The sequence below is a fragment of the Passer domesticus genome, chromosome 3 (assembly GCF_036417665.1).
Source record: "Passer domesticus isolate bPasDom1 chromosome 3, bPasDom1.hap1, whole genome shotgun sequence".
In the NCBI taxonomy this organism is placed as follows: domain Eukaryota; kingdom Metazoa; phylum Chordata; class Aves; order Passeriformes; family Passeridae; genus Passer; species Passer domesticus.
The window spans coordinates 110,818,533-110,838,643 of record NC_087476.1 but is presented as its reverse complement, the minus strand read 5'-3'; the positions used below and the strand labels follow the sequence as shown (position 1 = coordinate 110,838,643).

At 41.4% G+C, this 20,111-nt stretch overlaps 1 protein-coding gene across 4 annotated transcripts in view; it reads right to left on the bottom strand.

Moving 5' to 3' along the window:
• The window catches only part of ALK (ALK receptor tyrosine kinase), a 305,573-nt gene that overhangs the window by 157,943 nt on the left and 127,519 nt on the right, over positions 1–20,111 (bottom strand). For all 4 annotated transcript variants that reach the window (XM_064415113.1, XM_064415114.1, XM_064415115.1 and 1 more), the window contains one exon: positions 7,267–7,468. In XM_064415113.1, the coding sequence (XP_064271183.1) occupies positions 7,267–7,468 (202 nt within the window). The remainder of the gene's footprint in view (positions 1–7,266; positions 7,469–20,111) is intronic.

Sequence of the window (20,111 nt, the reverse complement as noted above, 5' to 3'; positions counted from 1 at the left end):
TCTTGCACAGAAGTAGCTCCCAGAGTCGAAGGTCACCAACAAGTCCTGTGATTATTTGGGAAGCCATAAGGATACTTGTGCCAAGGCATACTGGGAATCCAGCTCCCCACTCCAGTCCTCCTACACTACAGTGTATTCAGCACTATGTTCGAAGCAGCTGAAAAGGCTATTCCACTTGGTAAAAAGAGAGACCTTATCCTGAAAAATACACTCCTCTTTTCTTTTTTCTTTTTCCATTCTCTACATAGTAAGTAATGTGCTTCAGTAGTAAGCTAAATTTTAATGTTTGACATATATTTCTAATTTTCTACTTTATTTCAACTTTAAAATTATATCCTCCATCCCGTTTCATCATTGTTATTGGAGGTATACTACACAACTTTGGTCTTCCCATTTGCATGAATCTGGCAGACATCGATAAAAGGCAGCACTGCCAGCTAATAATTGTCTGATAACATATATTACAAGAAAATAAAGAGCACTTTCCCCCCACGTAACCCCAAACTGATTTTCCATCAGTTTCCATCAGTTTGATTGGGACTGTGACTGACTGCTAAAAAAAGTAATTGCAATTACTCACTCTTGAATTGAGTCAGTTGGCCTTGGTTGATCCAAGAGGTCATAGGATATGGTTCCTTCACAATATGATCTGCCACAATAGTGAATGGCACTCAAAATTCAGTTTTTGGTAATATTAATATACCATTAATTGTAATAAAAAGTTCACTTCTACATAGATGTGAGAAGAAATAAGGTGCTACAGCCCAACTTCAACTAAGAGCACAGCAAACCTTTCTGGAGCCCTTTGAAGGCACTGCCTTGTTGTCTTAAGGCTACATGGAAAAATAAGGCATGGTCTAAAGCAGAAAAAAAATCTCCAAAAAGGACCCATGTTTATCTCAAGTAATAATATAGCACTTCAGCAGCAGCAAAACCACCAAGACTTTTAAGACAGAAGTGTACAGACATTTACTTCACCCTAGTGTGAAAGTGACAACTCGAGCCACATCATCTTGTACCCAAGCAGAATGGGAAAATGGTCTACAAATGTGCAGACTTTTGTATATCAGGTTCATACTATTGCCTAAAACTTTTCAGTGCTGTATTTTACCTTACATATCCTGAATTATTTTAATTTAAATCTCCCCAGCGGTATGAGGTTCAAGACCAAGTGCTGGTGCTTACACTTTGACCACAACAATGGCCTTCAGCACTGCAGGCTGGGGGCAGAGTGGCTGGAAAACTGCCCAGCCCAAAAGGACCTGGGGGTGCTGGCTGGCAGCACTGAACACAAGCCAGAGTGTGGCCAAGGTGGCCAGGGGCATCTTGGATCAGTGAAAGTGTGGCCAGCAGGATCAGGGCAGTGTTGTTCTCTTTTAGTTGACACTGGCGAGGCCACACCTCAAGTGCTGTGTCCAGCTCGGGGTCCCTCACTACAGGAAACACATGGAGGTGTCCAGAGAAGGACAACAGGGCTGGTGAAGAGTCTAGAGCACAAATCCTGTGAGCAGCAGCTGAGGGAGCTGAGGGTGTTCAGCCTGGAGAAAAGGAGGCTTAGGGCAGACCTTATCACTCTCTACAACTCCCTGAAAGGAGGGTGTAGCCAGGTGGGAATCAGTCTCTTCTCCCAGGCAACCAGTGATGAGGACACAGTCTGAAGCTGCACCAGGAGAGGCTAAGGTTGGACATTATAAGGAATTCTTTCATAGAAAGGATGACTAGACATTGGAATGGGCTGTCCAGGGAGGTGGTGGAGTCATCATCTCTGGAGGTGTTTAAGAAAACACTGGACACAGCACTTGGTGCCATGGTCTAGCACACACACAGTGGTGTTTGGACAAAGGTTGGACTCCAAGTCCTCAGAGGTATTTTCCAGCCTAACTGATTCTGTGAGGCTGCTCAAACCAAAAACTAAATAGCAACAAACTCCTCAAGGTGCCATGACCAACAGAGTTAAAGCTCTCCTCAGGTCTAGCCATGAGGTATTGGAAGAGCCAAAGGTTTATTAGGTAGAGAAGAAATTTTTTTTTTTCCATATGCAAGCATTTGCTATCAAAGATATCAAACTGATTCTTCCTAGGTATTGAATACACTATCCTTTGAAAAGGAAAGGGGGAAAAGAAACACCAACTTTGTCTTTACCTTTCTTTCCCCTTTTTTTCCTTCCTTTGCAGTTAATTTCACAGACTGAAAGGGACTAAAAGTTGGCTAGTGGGTAATAGCACAGAAAAAGTTTAAGTGCTGATTTTCTGTCTAGAACAATTCAAGTTATCTCTCTAAAATTAAGGATTAATGGTGCCTGGCCATCAGGGTGAGAGAGCTTAGTTTCTAACGAATCCATAAATCCAAATTATTTTCCTGGATTACCTGAATTTCTCAAATGCATAGTTTGAACTGAATCACTTAAACTCCTGATTTAGAATTCCCCAAGACTAAAAATATCCTGTAAATTTTGAGACATTTTGATGCTTAAAAATAAGTTTAAATGCCCCAGATATGCACTAAGACTTTGGTCCTCATTCTTTTTATGTGAGCCCAGGCACTAGCAAAACAGAGGCTTGCATTTAGTGAAGTTTTTCAAGAAGGGGAAAAAAACAAACAAACATCCCCCATCCTCACAAAAAGAATATAAAAGAAACAACAAAATAATCATTCTATTAAGTCTCTGGTCTCTGAGACAGGCTACTGAAGCTACTGGTAAGAAAGGAAGAAAAAAAACAAGACTAGTGCAAGAAATAACCTTCACATTTCAAGCCCCAAGGTCAAATGTGACAGATGCTACTGATTCCTTCATATATTTTCCTTGACATCTATCAATGCAATCAATCTTAAGTGAAGTTGTAGATGCCAGAAAGGGAATAGCCTATTATGATTTGCAGCAGCCTTCAGAACCAGGTGAACTTTCTCTGTTTGAAGTGCTCTGTGCACCAGTATTCATACACCTACTGAAGTACTGCCTATATGAAGTATTAGTGCTTTATGACTTCCTTTCTCATGCATGCATGTTCACATTTCATGTTTTATTTAAGAAACACCTTCAACTTCACATACTTACACAAAAGTCTTCAGATCAATCTCAAGCTTGGTGATGAGGGAGGTCAACAATAAAAGACCACATTGAAATTAGGTGTCATTTGCTACGTTTTTATAAAAAGTTTGATTGATATATAGTATATAATACTGCAGCTCACCATTAATAGTGCAAGTAGAGGTGTTAAGTAATAATGGTAATTAAAATAAACCATGCTAAATTTGTCCTTGCCCAATTCTAATTTCTCCAAAACACACAGATCAAAATAAATTAAAATCAATCCTTTATTACAAACTCTAACTTTGCTGACAAGATTTCCTTGATTTCCTTTGTGTTCTCTCCACTCTACTAAGCATACTTAAAACCTTACTTGCTTCATAATTATGAATGTAACACATGGGAAAAAAACGATGAGAGGTGAAATTAAATCAGTGGGCACAATGACAGTCTGACAAGCACCCAGAAGTCAACATTCAAACTGTGGCAGCAATTCTGCTTTTCTAAATTACCAATATGCAACATAAACATACTTGATGTCTTCTCACCTACCGAAATAGAAAATGGGAACCCCATTAAATAGCAAGAAAGGATTGCATACAGCACCATGGGAACAGAAAAATAGCAAAAGATTGTAGCCACATTTGGTGTCATTTGAGATAAATCAGAGAGTGCTGTGCTCCATGGCAGGAATTATAACAACTCTTTTGCCATTACAAAGGATCAATAGCAGTGCTCTGCTTCTCTCCCTGTATCATCTGCGGGTGCTTGTAAAACCCAGCAGAACTGCAAGAGATGTCAGAAGAGACTAACCACATCAAAAACATCCACAGACTCACAGCAGCCAGAAACACTGCCATGCAACAAAACTAACTCTGATAGAACACAGTGATGTATTGTTCCCCACAGAGGAGTCCTACTGATTGTTTAGGAGTTAAGTTAGGAAGGTCTAACCAAAGGTGCTCCAAAATCCACAAGTTAAACTGGAGAAAGACCTTATTAACTCTTTAAAGACAGTGATAATTTCAAAAAGTATACAATTCTGCTGGTGATAAACAAGGACATAGTTACCTTCTGAGTAGGAAGCTTTCTTGTAAATATTATATATAAAGTTATGGCTGTATTTGGCAGAGTTTCTGTGTACCACAAAACAAGTATCCCTTTGGCAGCCTCTGGTGTTCATCCCTCAGAAACCATTCCCAGCCATCACCTCTGCCATTCTGCTCCTGGTGTGTGCCCCATTGCCCCACCCTACTGCAGTGTGATGCTTAGCCACCTTTCTTCCTGCGTGCAATACATCAGCTGCAGGGAAATATGTCAGCTAAGAAAACAAAACAAACAGGTGTCTTCCAAACAACCATTTCTGTAGCCCCTCTGGCTTATTATGGAACTCATACAACTCTAGTTCACAGCTTTGTTTTTTCCTAAAGAATGAAACCAGAGGAGCAAACAGAAAATCCATAGTTCTATAATCACACCCAGTAATTTACACACAAAGACAACATGGGTGAGCTCTGGTAACAAATAAATACTTGGGGCCCATGATGTCTTTACCTAGTACAATTTCATAGCTTTACATATATTCTACTTAAAATCAGCCTCAAGTGCTGTCATCCAAAACCTTGGCTTGCCTGGTTTCCCCCTGAATGAAATAGTAATACCTGACAGCATCTGCTTTTTTCTCTTGTAAATGTAGATGAACTGTGAAGACCTTGTAAGATATTAATAGATGTAATTTGGGTTATACAATTTAAAAAGGCGGAAAAAAAGGGAAAGAAGATATTAGTGCTGTGCATAGTTCAAGATCTGAGAAAATCCACCTTGGAATTAACTTATTGCTTTATCACCCTTAATATGCATTTTTTTCAATAAAACACATTCTTCCTGCTATGAGCTTGATCTCAGGCAACGGCATGGACTCACTACTGCACATACAAAGTCACACACTTCACACCTCTGGTTTGCAAAGCAATATATAAAGCACATAGAAGCAAAGAAGTGTCAGCTGTGAAACTTTAAAGTGTTTTTATTTCTAGCACAGACTCATCATTGGGGAATTCAATTACTTTGTGCCTAGAGCTAAAATCCTTATAAAATTTTAGAAATTATTTGGTTATAACATGGTCAAAGAACTCATTATAAAAGAACACAATTGTTTGCAATTTCCAAGACAAAATAAAATATTGAACAGAACAGATTTCCACTGTAGGATTGCTAGTTCATTTAAGAACTCCATTGAATTATTCTTGACTTTCGATCAACTATACTGGATTCCTATTTAAAGGAAAAAAGATGCTTTAAAAAGTGAGATTTACATGTTTTGTTATCAGAGCTGGAATAGCTAATATTATCCCTCCAAACAAAGGAGGGCACTCAAATTCTGGAATGAAGATTCAGGGCAAATGGTGACAAATTGCTACCTTCTCATCTGTGGCTGTGAGAAGCTATTTAACCATCCCCATGTGACATTTATGTGGGCACAGTAGCAGAGTTTTTCTGCACTGCTGAGCTGAGAGGAAAGTTACTGCCTCTTGCAGTGAAGGGACAGGACCAAAGGAGGAGGGTAAAATGAACCAGCTGGTGGCTCCAACTGGAGTTTTCCAGCACGTGGAGTACCAAGGAGTCAGACATACAAACCCATGAAAGCCACAGGCACATCCTTAGCCCTCCACACCCCACAGAGATGCTGTTGGGGAGCAAGCTGCACTTCTGGCAAGCATATGGGACAGTCAAGCTATAACCAAAGCCACCTTCTGCAAAAGCACAAACCCTCTTTACTGTGGTGACGATCTCCATCTGCAACACACAGCTGAGTCATCCATGCTATCCCCAGCAGATGGCAAAGGCAGGAATTTGTTACTGTACTTAAAGCAATCTTTGCCTTCCCTCCAAGGCTCCTTACATTTGGCACTTGCCTGTGCTCCCAGGGAGTTCTGCCCACCCACAGATCCGAGCCACAACTCCTCCATGCTGAGCGTTTTACACACAGCAATATTCCCTGGGAGTGCCAAGGAGCAGAGGCAGTGCCAACGCAGGAGGCACTTTGCACAAAGCATGTTTATTAGCTGTGACACAGAACACAGCATTTGCAAAGAGCTAAGGAAGAAGACAGCTGCTGTGGCTCCTCTAATTACCTCTCCCCAGACATCAACAGCAATTTACAATTTGGATGATGTTGCTGGAACTAAGTATGATCTAGATCCACACACAAGCTCTCCTCCTCACTTTTATAGGCCATGTGTTATATGAGAATTACAACTATTCAAACTGTTTCTATGAGTTAGGTTATCTCCTGCAAGGCTTTTTATTGCACATTCTCCTTTTGCTACTGGAAGATACAGAATTTGCTGTAGACAGTAATCAGATAATCACATCTTGTTACGAGGACAAGCCAGCAGGATTTGCTATTAGCAGCTCTCTAATCTATCACATCAAAACAAAGAACATTTGAGATGTTTGGTAAAAATTATGCTTCTTAACACATTTCACAACAAAGGTAAGAAATAAAAATTTTAAATAGTCGGTATATAGAGCAGGTAGAACATTAGCCTCACATATATCCAAATTAAATTCCGAGTTACTCTACTCCTACAGCATCTTGAAATATTTACTGTGTTCATCTCCTGCTGTTTTGCTGCTAACAAAAATTTAAAAGAATACACAGGAAGTCTGACAAATTAAAACATCATCAAGATTAATTGCACAAAGAGGATAAAACATTTCAAAAAGTTGCACCCTTGAAAGATCAAAAGCTTTCCTCCCCTGCCAGTAGTTCTGAACAGCTTTATGGGCAAAAAAAAAACAGAAGTGAAGACAAAACTGAAAATGTATGCAGGCACATGAAACTGCAAAGACTCAGTAGATATTCTAAGCCCAATGGTACACGTGGGTTAAGAAGTAGTAAAAAGCAATCACAGAGAGAGAATTAGAACAGAAAAGCTTCAACCTGAGGATGAGAATCCACACTCTATCTGTACATGCAAGCACTGGGAATAAATGTGGTGTTGATTTAGAGACTCAATTACCTGGATCAGGAAGTTTGCTAATGCTTTGTATAATAAAATAAGCACCAACCTCTACCTTCTATGACATTTTAGACCCATGCAAGACAAGCATCTCCTCAGTGGCATGTCCTGCTCCCCTCAGATGAGCAGCATGCATTTTGTGGCTCTACTGCTACACAATCGAGTGATTTTTCTCAGTTGAAGCTGGGAGTCAAACGAGGGGATGAGACTCACCCGTGTTTCTCTGGCCTCTCCTCTGACAGGGTTTCGCTGCTGCTCTCATCAATGGGATGGACACGAGCAATGTATTCTCCACTCTGCTGGTAAAACTTGTACACAGCCACTTGAACTACACATTGATCACTGTTGCTCCTCAGCCAAGGGCTCAGGATGGTGGGGCTCGGCCTCTCTGATGCATTGAGAAACAGAAAAGAACCTGGAACAGAGGATGCAACAAGAAAGATTTAACAATTAGAAAAACCCCAAGGCCTCCTAGATTACAGATGAATACTTTCAAGTTTTGTCTCAGCTAATTCTGCAGCCCTTCCATACCTCACAGTCAAAGACTGTATTTGCCAATTAGTTTGGAAAGCTTGCCCATTTTGTATTAAACTTGTTAAGATTAAAGCAACATTTCAACTCACCTCTGAATGGTTCAAAACAAATATTATATTTAGATTTAACTCCGAGAAGAAAAAAGCCCACACAGGTGATTAAGGAGTTTTAGCTTTAGATTCTTGTCTGCAACCTCTCAGATCTGGTTCAGACCCAAATATATTAGCATTGGTCCTGTTGGATCCTGATTTGACAGCTCTGGTATATACATATTTATTTATAATACTTTATACTGTATCAGGTCCTCTCATCCAAATAAAGAACACAAATTCAATAGCTTTTCTTATGTTCTTCTACAAACAGAAGACTGCAGCAGTTTTAAGTCTAATATTGGAGACAGGATAAAGGCCTGATACAGTTTCATTTCTTCAGCAATTCATTCTAATGTATTAATTTTATATGCAGCTAATCCACATTAAACATTTCATTATTATCCACTACATTGACTCCCTCGGCCTAATTCTATTTCAATACAATCTGAGGCTTATCCAGTGGGACAGAGGTAATGTATTTTCATCCCATTGCTGCTCATTTCAGGTGAGTCAAATGACTCCCTTTCGGCACCTGACTAATTTATCAATTTGTCCACAGAACAAGCACGCTGGGGCCTGTAGCTGGCAAATGAAAGGGACCAACCCTTGAAGCAAGAAAAAGTATGATATTCCACAAATTCTAGCAAGACTGGTCAGGTAATGAAATCTCATTGTCTTGATTATCTGGAGCATCCATTAATACAGCCTGTCTGTTAATACGGAAAACATGCAGGTCTGATGAAGAGTAATTTCATTCAGAGAGAAATTAAGGCTCAACAGGGCTGTAACTGAAGCTTATTTTTAAATGTGCATGAATTTTAGCCAGAGCAGAAGCTTGTTTTTGAAAACGCCAAGGCTGCAGCTTCAGAGAAATGATCTCCTACATCATTGAGCGTGGCTCATATGATGTCCAGGGTGTCTAAGAAATACTGTTGAGGAGTTACAAATGAATCCTTCTCCTTTTCACCTCAAGGGGGTAAGCTCTGGAGCAGGAGGTGCAAAGCAGCCACTCTGAGCTCCTGGAGCAGTTCACCTCCTTCCATAAGGCATTTGGTGAATTGTCCTTATTTGATTGTCCTCAATTCTCTCCACTGAACAGAGAGCCAAGAGCTCGGATTTTAACAGCTGACAGTCAGGTGCTGGTTTAGAACATGGGAACTGCACTTGTGTTCACAGATGTCCCCCCAAAAAAAGTCTGATTTGGCAAATCATCTCAGGTCACGCAAAGAGCAATAATGGAAGGGCTACAAATGAAAACTCAGTTCCTATCAAACACCATTTGCCTCACATACATACATTTATCATAAACAGCATTTTTGATATATTTGTCAAAAGCTATGTTCTTGACATTTACACCACATTAATGACATCTAAAACTAGAAAACATCTGTACTGAAAGAAACGTGAAGAAATATATAAAGTACAGCCTGCTCAGATGTCAAGATTTTCAAACATATGAGAGTGAAATGCAGTCACAGCTTTTTTTTTTCTTGATAACAAGATTCCTATGTCTAAATAGTAGTCTTTAATACAGTTGCTAATGGAATTGTTTGATGAATTTAAACAAAGTTTTTGTCAGTCATTTTTGTTGGTCAGTAAAAGAGAAAAAAACCCCAACAACACAAAATCCAGCTACATGTATCATCCTTCCCTGTCTCTCCCTTTTGTTGCCAACAAAAGAGAATTAGAGCAGTAAATCTTGTGGCTTTAATTTTACCATCCCCATAAGAACAATGAAATCTCTGACATGAAAGGGAGCAAAGAGATTTCTGCTGGTGGCAGAAAGACACTAAGTGTTGCAATAATTACTGATGGTAACTTGCCAGGTGCAAGAGCCATTTGCACATCTTACTGCCTTGCAACAGGGAGTCAGATTTTAAAAATAACAAACAAAGGCAGCTCTCATTCCTTCTTTTCTTGCAGTAGTTCTAAATCAAGGGAGCTGCCAAGGATAGTTCCCCTTATGCCCTGACTTGAGGTCAGGTTTGAAACATCAATGAAGTCCAGTAGTAGGCCAGGGTGGCTGCTACAGCAAATTTGTGAGTCACAAATCTCCTTTGTTCTGACTTCTTTATTTCTACTCTCTGTCTGCAGGGCTCACACTGTGCAGTTGCAGCTTATTACTCATCACATGGCCAGTTGTACCTGCTGGTTTATATTGCTAAAAGGAGTACAATTTTGCCATGGTGGGCTTACCCCAGCACACTCTGCCAGGATGCTGCTCCCAGGAGGAACAGCCCCACAGCAGCTGCTGTGAAGTGGTGCCTAGGAAATCACTGCAGAGGGCACAGCTCCACAATGGATTACACTGTGCTGGCCTCACCACTCTTGTCGGAAATGTCCTCCCAGTGCATACTTTTGGGGCAATCACCTATCTGGGCAAATACTAGAGCTGTAAGAGATTGTATTTTTTATAATACATACATGTTTATTTTATTTTAAAAGAGGAGAGAACAAACATAAATTTGTTCTTGTTTTTGAAAGCTCAGCTACCTCATGGGTGACTTCCTTGTCTGCAGCAGTATTCTTCTCCTCTTACTGCTCTTTTAGTTTGTAAGTGCCAAGCAAGGACTATCAGAACATCACTTAGCTCTGGTGTTATGGGACCAGTTTCCCAAGTTGAAATGGGGGTACTTACTCTAATACCAGAGAGATGTTCTTATACAGCAGAATTTGAAGATTCTGGGATTACGCCATGGCACCCACAAAGGAATAATTAATGAATCTGATGTGTGAAATGATAAATTTTGAACACAAATCCCTATGCTTTTCCCTTCCCTCAAAAGCACAATCTCTCAGGCACTGCCTGACAATGTTTCCCGAGATGCTCCCCCAATATGACCACCATTTCCAGGATCAGCCTAGAGACTGCTACTTAGAGTTAAGGGATTGCCTGGAGTTCGATTCCACATACCTGCCAAGGGATACAAGAACATTCTATTTCACAGCAAGAGAATTTCTCAGCAAAACTGTGGTATTTTTGGGGTCTCTGGATAGAGGAGGAAGGAATGAATCTGACCCCTTGTTCTTAGAAGGCTAATTTATTATTTTATGTTATATATAATATTAAAGAATGTTATACTAAACTATACTAAAGAATAGAGAAAGGATACAGACATAAAAGGTTAGAAAGAATGATAATGAAAACTCATGACCCCTTCCAGAGTCCCAACACAGCTGGACAGTGATTGGTCATTAAGTAAAAACAATTCACATGAAACCAATCAAACATGCACCTGTTGGTAAACAATCTCCAGACCACATTCCAAAGCAGCAAAACACAGGAGAAGCAAAATGAGACAATTTTTGTTTTCATTTTTCTCTGAGGTTTCTCAGCTTCCCAGGAGAAGAAATCCTGGTGATGGGATTTTTCAGAAAATATGATGGTGATACAAAACCAGAAGCTACCTGTTCACCTGTATTTCCCCACAGCAGGAATTCCATATTGCATACTTTGAGATCATTCTGTAGACTGTATGACTCCAAGGCTCCAGCCAGAATTTCCTTGCTGTTATTTTCTCCTACTGGCTTGCAGCTCTAATAAGACTCTTGGGATCCCCCTGGGTGAATAGCTAGAAAAAGCACTGTAGCTTCCACCCAACTTCTGCCGCTACTTAGATACCAGGGGACATAAGCTGAGACAAAAGGTGCCATCATGGTTCAGGCTGCCAGTGTGACATCCTGCTGCTCAGGACTCTGGAGGGTCTGTTATTTATCACAAAGATCTTCACCAATGAGTCATTGCAGGACTCTTTGGCTGCAGGTTTTAAATTGGACCCTAGCTGCACAATGTGATGCTAATGTTGAAGAGATGCAGTTAAAATAATTAAATTGTAACTAGATATACACCCACAGACCCAGGCACTTAGCACAGTCCTGAGCTCATTCATCACCATCAGACAGAACCCAGGGTTTGCAGTGGGAACTGTAGTCAGTATTTTGCCCCCAATATGCCCATGTTTGTGTTATATGACAGAGAAACTACTAGCTGATACTGCTCCATGGTGTTCCAGAAAGTGCTGGTCTAAATGGAAATACTTTATTTTTCATATTCCCTCTAAACACGCACATACTGTGTGACAAACCTAGCAATAATATTCAGCTTCTAATGACAATTTTTCCCTGCCTTTTAAATAGCTGCAGTCATAAGGCAGTGGTGTTACTCATTCTCATATGTTGTGTCTGATAACATCTCTGGCAACTTGCTGTCACTTCAGACAAACACACATGAAAAGATATTTATGCTTTAAGCACAGTAGATTATTGCAGTTGACATAAAAGGAATATTACAAGACAAATTAATATATCCTGCACGAAAAATTGCTGTTGATCCTTTGGAAACTTGTTTACAACATTTTAACATTCATGTCACACAAAGGGAAGGATGGTTTATCAGCTTAGTAGCAAGATGTTTTTGAGGTGATGAAGACAGCTTCAAGTTGTGCTGTTCAGGACTAATGAGGTAACAGATTATTTATAAACAACAAAACTGATGTTAAAGTACTATGCAGCCACAGACACACTATGAACAAAGCACGAAAAGGTTTTCAAAGGAAGAAATACAAACTCGTAAGCCTACTACTTAATCCCACATCAGCAACAAAGCCCATTCCCACAATCTCTGGTCCAACATCTTATCTGATGTGGATGCACAAACCACCTGAAACTCATGCCAGGGAAGGCTGAAGCAACCCTGAGGTGCTCTCAACACAGAGCCATTCCTTTGGCCCTAGGAAGTGGGTAAACTCGGAATCCTATTGCAAGCCCTTTGAACAGCTGGTCATCTGGCAGCTACCCAACAGCTTAGAATGCACCCTGCTAACTGCTCATGTCCTAAATCCTTCCTGGTCAATCTTGGGGAAAAGCACAAACAAAGCCAGGTCAGGCTCTTCTGCTCAACACCCTCATGATGTCAGTGCAACCCCATTGCATCCTTGGACCTTTCTGAGCCAGCAGCCCTGGAAAGATGGATGCAGCCCAAAAAGACAGCAGCCTGAGAAGTCACATTGGGAAATAGGGGCCCTCAAAGTTTTCACCCGAGAAAATAGCAAACAGCTCTTCTGGGACAATACACTGAGGCAATTCTTCAGCTTGCACCTGAGGTCTGGGACTTTTAGCATGTGATGAGGCTGACCTATTAAAGAGCAGCTCTGTGGAGAAGGACCAGGGACTCTCAGTGAGTGACAGGTTGAGTGTGAGCCAGCAGCATGTCCTCACAGCCACGAGGGCCAGTGGGATCCTGGAACACACTGGGAAGAGTGTGGCCAGCAGGGCAATGGAGCTTATCCTGCCCCTCTACTTGGCTTTAGTGAGGCCACATCTGCAGTCCTGTGTCCAGTTCTGGGCTCCTTAGTGCAAGACAGACACAGAGCTGCTGGAGAGGGTCCGACAGAGGCCACAAAGATTATCAGGGGTTTCTCTCTCATGTGAGAAGAGACTGCAGGATCTGGGCCTGTTTATTGTGGAGAAGATACTGAGGGGATCTCATCAATGCATGTAAATAGTTCAAGACGTCAAGGGGATGGTGCCAGGCTCTTTTCAGTGGTGCCCAGCAACAGGACGAGGAGCATTGTCTGTAAACTGAAACACAAGAAGTTCCACCTCAGCATGAGGAGGAATTTCTTTACACTGAGGGTGGCAGAGCCCTGGCACAGCTGCCCAGGGAGGCTGTGGAGTCTCCCTCCCTGGAGACATCCAGACCCCACCTGGACACGCTCCTGTGTCACTGCTCCAGGTGACCCTGCCCTGGCAGGGGCTTGGAATGGATGCTCTCCTGAGATCTCTTCCAACCCTAACAACTCTGTGATTCTGTGAAAAGCAAGACTCAAAATACAGCTAGGCTGACTTAATCTGAGCACAGTTATAAAGCAGCAATTTAACAATCTTTGCAAAACTGATAGATTGTTATTCTGAACATAAACTCCATCTTCCTACTAAAAGGATTTTATTACCTTTCACGTACAAGTTCAATACTCTTCCAGATTAAATTAGAGCTGTAAAAACTATTAACAGTCAACGTCTGTTGGGGACTGTACAGTAGAAAAAAATTATTTAAATCAAGTTTTATAGTCTTTAGAGATGCTGACTGGAGAGAACATTTCCACTAGTATCACAAAACATCCCACAGAGCTGGTCTCTGCATTCTTCATTTCACACTTGACTTTCAAATTAACTATTCAAGCAAAACTCGTAGCAGGAGCTCAATAGTTGGCAAAAGCCATGAGAGAACTGGGCACTACCTGAGTGACAACATTAAAGAAAAGATTCTGTTATGCTTTTTCTGGGCTTATATACACAGATTTTCTAATTGCCTCATCAAGGCTCCAAAATGTGCTGAATGCGAAGAATGTGAATGGTCTCCAGTGCTGAGTGCAACGTGACTGCATAAGCACCGGAAGATTTGCAACCTGCTACACTTGCATTTGACTTAAAATTCATGGAGGTAACGGCCTTTGAATTATTACAAAATTTGGAGCTGAACAATTCTTAACCATCTAATTATGGTAATTGGATGATATCTTACCTCTTTGGGAGTCGATCAGAGCTCCTGCCATTAGCTGAAATAGAACGGGGATTTCACTTCTAATACCGAGCAGGAGTGTGAGCACGTTTCTCTGGATGATGCAAGAGCAATTCAGAAGCTCTAATGAATTCATACTAACTCTGGTGGGCATGTCATACATTTTACAAATGGACAAGTTAGGGCAGACATTAAACAACTGCAAACAGCATGCAGCCAAGATTGGTATCAGAGCTGAGATCTGCAAGTCAAAACTCTTTAAAAATGACCTTCTATTTCAAGTATTTTTCATTTCCCAAATATAAAGACGAAGGCCAATAATCCATCAAAGCAAAATAAAGTAAAATTTTGTCCTGTTACTAAGGCATCAAGCAAATTTGATTTGCCCCTTATGATGTCTCTTAAATTCAATGGCTTCACTCATATAAAACCTTGTCGCTCAAACAACCAGCATTCACTGCCACCCTTGGGAACTGCAGCAGTGTTATAGAAATGTGACTTGAAGTTAGGAAAGACAGGAGTCCTTCATTTTCTCACACTCCAGCCCCAGAAAATTTCTTTATTGTTTTAACTATTCTCTTGGAAGCAACCTTGAAGCCTTACGCACAGAGGGAGGAGTCTCTTAGCAGTGACCTTCACACAATTCTTTCATAGATTTCCCCTGTCACTTCCCTATGCCCAGGTGCAGTGCATGAGCTGCAGTCCAAGTGAATACCCTTTAAAGACTTGTTACTATTTATCAGCTTAAACTCCAATAATCCCTAGCATAGTTATATGGAAAAACTGGAGCTCATCACAGTACCCTTTAGACCGACAACAATAAATAAATAAATAAATAAATAAATAGATAAAATACGTTTTTCTCACAAAGCAGTTTAGATCCAGTTTTTCAAAAGAAAAGTCAGATGGAAGAAGAAAACAATTAAAAGCTCCAAGTATTGCCTTCTGTAACAGGAGCTATAGCCAGATGCTGTTACAGCCCAATTCCTAAATGACTCAGCAACGTTTGCTCCCAGCTAAAAAGCACTGAACTGAAAAAAAGTAGTCAGTTAATTAAAAACTTAAAATTCAGTGCTGAAATTAAAATCTTTCCTTGAGAATGACAGAAGAGTCTTTAAATAATTCTACCTTGCACAGCTGATTAACCAACATGCATCTCCTCTTTTGCTGCTGACAGAGGCGAACAGCAAGTTGCTTTTGAGATGCCTGTTCTGAGACACGAGGATGGGAGAATTTTCTGTCATCATGAGCAAGACAGACCTAAAGGGAAAGCTATGAGGAAGCTGGTCCTGTCAGTAAAAACAGAGAGGCAGAATGCCTGTTCAGGAGCTCAGTGTGTGCAGTAGTTAAGGGAAGGGTGTGAAAGGAAGCCTAGTGCTGTGCCTCTAGTTTCTGTTTTGCCCTCGAGTGTGCTTATTTGATTACACTCAGGAGGCTGGAAGCTTAAAAATTAAGAAGTTCAGCAATACTATGATGCACAAATGCCTGAATAGAAATGTGCCTGGAACAGAATTGCAGCCATTCAGTTCAGTGATGTCAGGAAAACCATTAAACAAGTAGTTAGTACTGCAGGTTAGTCCTCTGAAGAACTAGAAAGCCACAAGAGAAGGCACCTAATTAGATCTCTGTGGTGTAGCACTCCTCCTTCTGCATTTTCTGTCAGGATTAAACTCATCGCACAGAAGCTGCCATTGTGTCAGCTTTAAGTGCACAAGAGTCATAACTCAGACCATTGGAGAACTATGACATTGGTCCACAGATAACATAAATAAGATAAATCATGACAGGATGATGCATTTTAATGTCTCATACATTTCAGTTTGTTGTTGTCATCATCTTCTCCACATACATGCATGTACATCCATGCACACAGTGCCAGGAGTCTATTAGCTGGCCAGCTGTCATTGTAAGTAGTGGGAAATGTGGTGATCCTATCCAGAGCTTGTTAAATGCCTCATAGCATAAAGCATCTGTCACCAAATCCCCGCTCATCCGAAGGTTCAGCCATCCTTCCTCCACCTCTAGTCCAAACCACTTCCATCCACCTGCCTGTCAGTGACTCAGGTATCACTCTGCATGCCAGTTTTTTTTGGCAGACCCCTTTTCACTCACCTTTTAGCCCTAGAGCTTCTTCATACTTTCTGTGCTTTCTTAAGTCATCATTGCAAGGATGAAAAGGGAGGAAAGTGCCTTAGCACACCAGTTAGAGGATGGAAAGAAATGCAGATGGCAGAAACCTTTTGAGGACCCTGTGCTCTACTATGAAAGCTGTCCTGGCTGCTGGTTTTCCTTCTGCTCACTCAAAAACCCCACTTGAATGTCAAGTGTAAGAAAAAAAGCAAGCTTCACCAACATACCAGTTGTCAATGACCAGACAAGTGAGGGGACAGTGATCTTTTCCCTAGGTCTGATACTGAGCTAGATTTTCTCTGAATGTTGATAGACATGCTGAAAAATGCTGAGGCAATCAATGACAGAAGAGGATTCCACCAGCTTACACAGTTTCTGTTCCCTGGGCCTCTGATAACTTTTGTATTCTCCAACAACACAGTTAAACTTCACACTTAGCATTTTAGAAACAAAACACTGCAGAAAAATTAAATTATTTAACTTCAGGATGCTAAAAAATGCCTTTTCCAAATTGGAAAAGACAATACAAAAGTGAGGGGCTTGCCTCATAATGTGGTAAAATCAGGCATCACACAGAATTAGTAGTCTAAACTGCTCACTTGCCAACAATCTTATTTATGATGGCAACATATATTTGAAAGGGCTAGTTTCATCTGCTTCTTTCTGTTAACTCTTTAATTAAACTCTACCTAATCTGCCTTTCCTGTGAAATAAAACAGATGCTTCTTTCTATTCTGGAAACATGTGAAGGAGGGACTGTGGTTCAGGTGAAGGCTACATGTCCTGGTGGGATGAGATCTCAGACTGGACTCCAGCTGTGTGTTCTTGGTTCTGGCCTCTCAAAGATCTTCCAGCACAAAGAAGCAAACAGCCTATCCACTGCTGTCACTGTTTTAAAATGGGATCACTGAACCAGAGGAGCTGGAAGGTCCTTCCATAGGTCTCCGTCCAATGTCCTGCCCTGAGCAGAACCATCACCAACACTAGGTGAGGGCAGTTACAACTTCACCCTCAAAAGCCTCCAGGCATGGAGATTTGCCAGCTTCTCTGGGCAACCTGCTCCAGCACTGCACCCTGCTCCTGGTTAATCTGGGAAATCCAACCTGGACCTCCCAAATGAGAAGTTGCTGCCACCGCCTATTGTATCCTCTGCCATGGTGTAAAAGTATTTGGCTTTACCTTCTGTGTGTCTCTCTGCTGGGTGGTTGTAGCCCCCTCCAGCTCACCTCTCAGACCCCTCTCCCCAGGCTAAGCAAGCCCAGCTCCCTCCAGCTCTCTGAGGGATATATCCTGCAGACCCTGAACACACAGCAGCCCCACTGGGCCCTGCCAGTTTCCCCACATCCCCCTTGACCAGGGAAGGGGAGCCAAGGCCAGACACAGCAATCCAGATGTGGCGTCACCACCACTGACCAGTCCAGAATAAATAACTTCTCACACCTGGATGTCTTCCTGCTATCTTATTTTGGATGGCTGCCCTACCCTATTTGTTACGGGTTAGGTCCTCCACAACCTTCAGGTCTTCTTCAGCAGGACTACTCAAGGCCACCACTTCACAGCCTGGGAAACGGGATACTGCACCAGCAAATCCTGGTGCAAGAGCAGAGCTTATTACTTCTGATGGCTTCACAAGGCTCCTGTTAAGCTATTCTTCAAGTTTGCTGAGACCCCTCTGGAGCAAAGTTTTGCCATTCACTGCATCAGCAGAGTGTCCTCTCCTTTCAGTGGAAGATCACCTACAGATTTGACCAGTATCTCATTTGCTAGGTCATGGCTGAGAATACTGAGCACTACCAGCCCCAGTTCTGACTCTCCCAATCCATGCTGCCGTTTCCTTGAACCCATGCTGTTACATGCTGAGGTCTCTAAAGGCAAAGAAATCCACTGAAATTCACGTTCCCAGTATCATCTGTCGATAAAATTGCTTTAACATGTACCAAGGAAGACTAATGGATTATTTGAAACACTTCATTCTCCCACAGGGCCTAGGAGACTCATTGAAGGCCAGACCTCTTTACAGGGAGTACCTCAGAGAGTCACTGCACCAGGATCCAGGAGAATGAGGAAAAAGACAGCTGGCAGCTACAGAGAGACAGACAGTGACAGCAGCACCCATGGAAACAAAGAGGAGCTTCAGTCACGTCAACAGTGACCACTGAAGCACAAGCAGATCAAAATGTTTTTGCTACAATGACAAACCATAATTTCTGTGCCTTGCCTCCTCAGTTGGCTTTTCTTATTGTGATTGCACTGCGATTCACTTGAAAATTATATTTCTGCTGAGGAAGAGCCTTTTTTTCTCTACTTTTTCTGCAAACTGCCTATCACACTTCTGGGCTCTGAATACTGTGAACTGACTGAAATAAGGAGGACACTACTTTTTCCAGCAGTGAAAGAGCTGGAAAAAGTCTCCACTCTTCATGCAAGCAAATACCCATGGGGCTTCAATGTTGGTTTCACATGAGTACAAACTGTAGAAGTTCAAGCTCTCAATGCACATTATGGATGAAAGACTGTACAAGCTCTTTTGCTCTAAAAACAAAAAGCATGGCCACAGGGGAGCTGCCCACTGAACAGGGCATGCCAATCATCTCACATGTTGCAATCCTACCTTCAGCATGACTTACAAATCAATCCTTTGTCTCAAGAGAGAAATGTTTATCTTAAAAAACAACTTTCAACAGCACAAAGCCTAACTATAATGGAGGAATGTTACATGAAATTTAACTAAACAGGACTAACCATGATACATCATATGACTTTTCTTCTTCCAAAAAGAATAATTAAATGTCTCCAAAATGTCACCACAGAACTAACTAAGCATTTCTACCTCAAAAAACAAATTGCCATATAGATTGTCAGGGGAAAGGTAGGTCAAGGTGTATCTCCAAAATATACAAAGCTCTTGCAACCAACTACATTCACTTTCAGCCTTACTGAAACTATCTAATGAGAAAAAAAAAAATCAAGTAGTCAGACTTATCATTCTGCTGGCATCCTGAACAAATTACCTTTAGCTCATTGACATTCTAATTTTCTAGAAACAGGCATAGTTATGCTAGAAAGGTTATGACTTGTGTATTTATCTTTGTTACAATTATTCTATGCTCTTTTCACTTCCATAAGATATAGCATAAATGAGAAATCCCATTTTATTTGGTTTTTGTTAGCTGCAGAATGTAAGAATTACTGTCTTATTAAAAGATATTTTTCTACTCTAGTTTTAGTCTGGAGATAACAGAACAAGGAATGGATGGCAGGGTGAATTGGAAACGGATTGTGGCTCATAACACGGATTTTACACAGCCCGGAATGACAGACTCAAGAGTTTAGAAGCTGGCTCTGCTCAACAGAGAAATTGCAGCTGATGGTTTCAGTGAGTCCCCACCACAAAGCCATTACCATTATCAGTACCACAGTGAGCCATCTCAGTGGTAAGCTGGTGTAAATGAAACTTTTGTGGTTCCTGTAATGCAGACACACCATGGATTTTGACCTCAGTGCTGCCTCATTCTATCTGCACTAAGCCCAAATTGCCCTCCAGTGCTTATCCCTGTGGAACAAAACCCCACTAAATGCAACTTCTGGATAGCAAGTGCAGGAGGTACAGAAGTGATTCAGGAGCCCAGAGAGATCTGGCATATGAGTGGGGACAGCTTGCCTTAACACAACTGTCCTCACCCTCCACTTCCCACCCTGGTGACAGATGACTTTCCTGCTAGTGAAGAACAAGTGGAAACACTTCATTTCACAAAGTGATGCATTATGGCAACTGGTGCAGT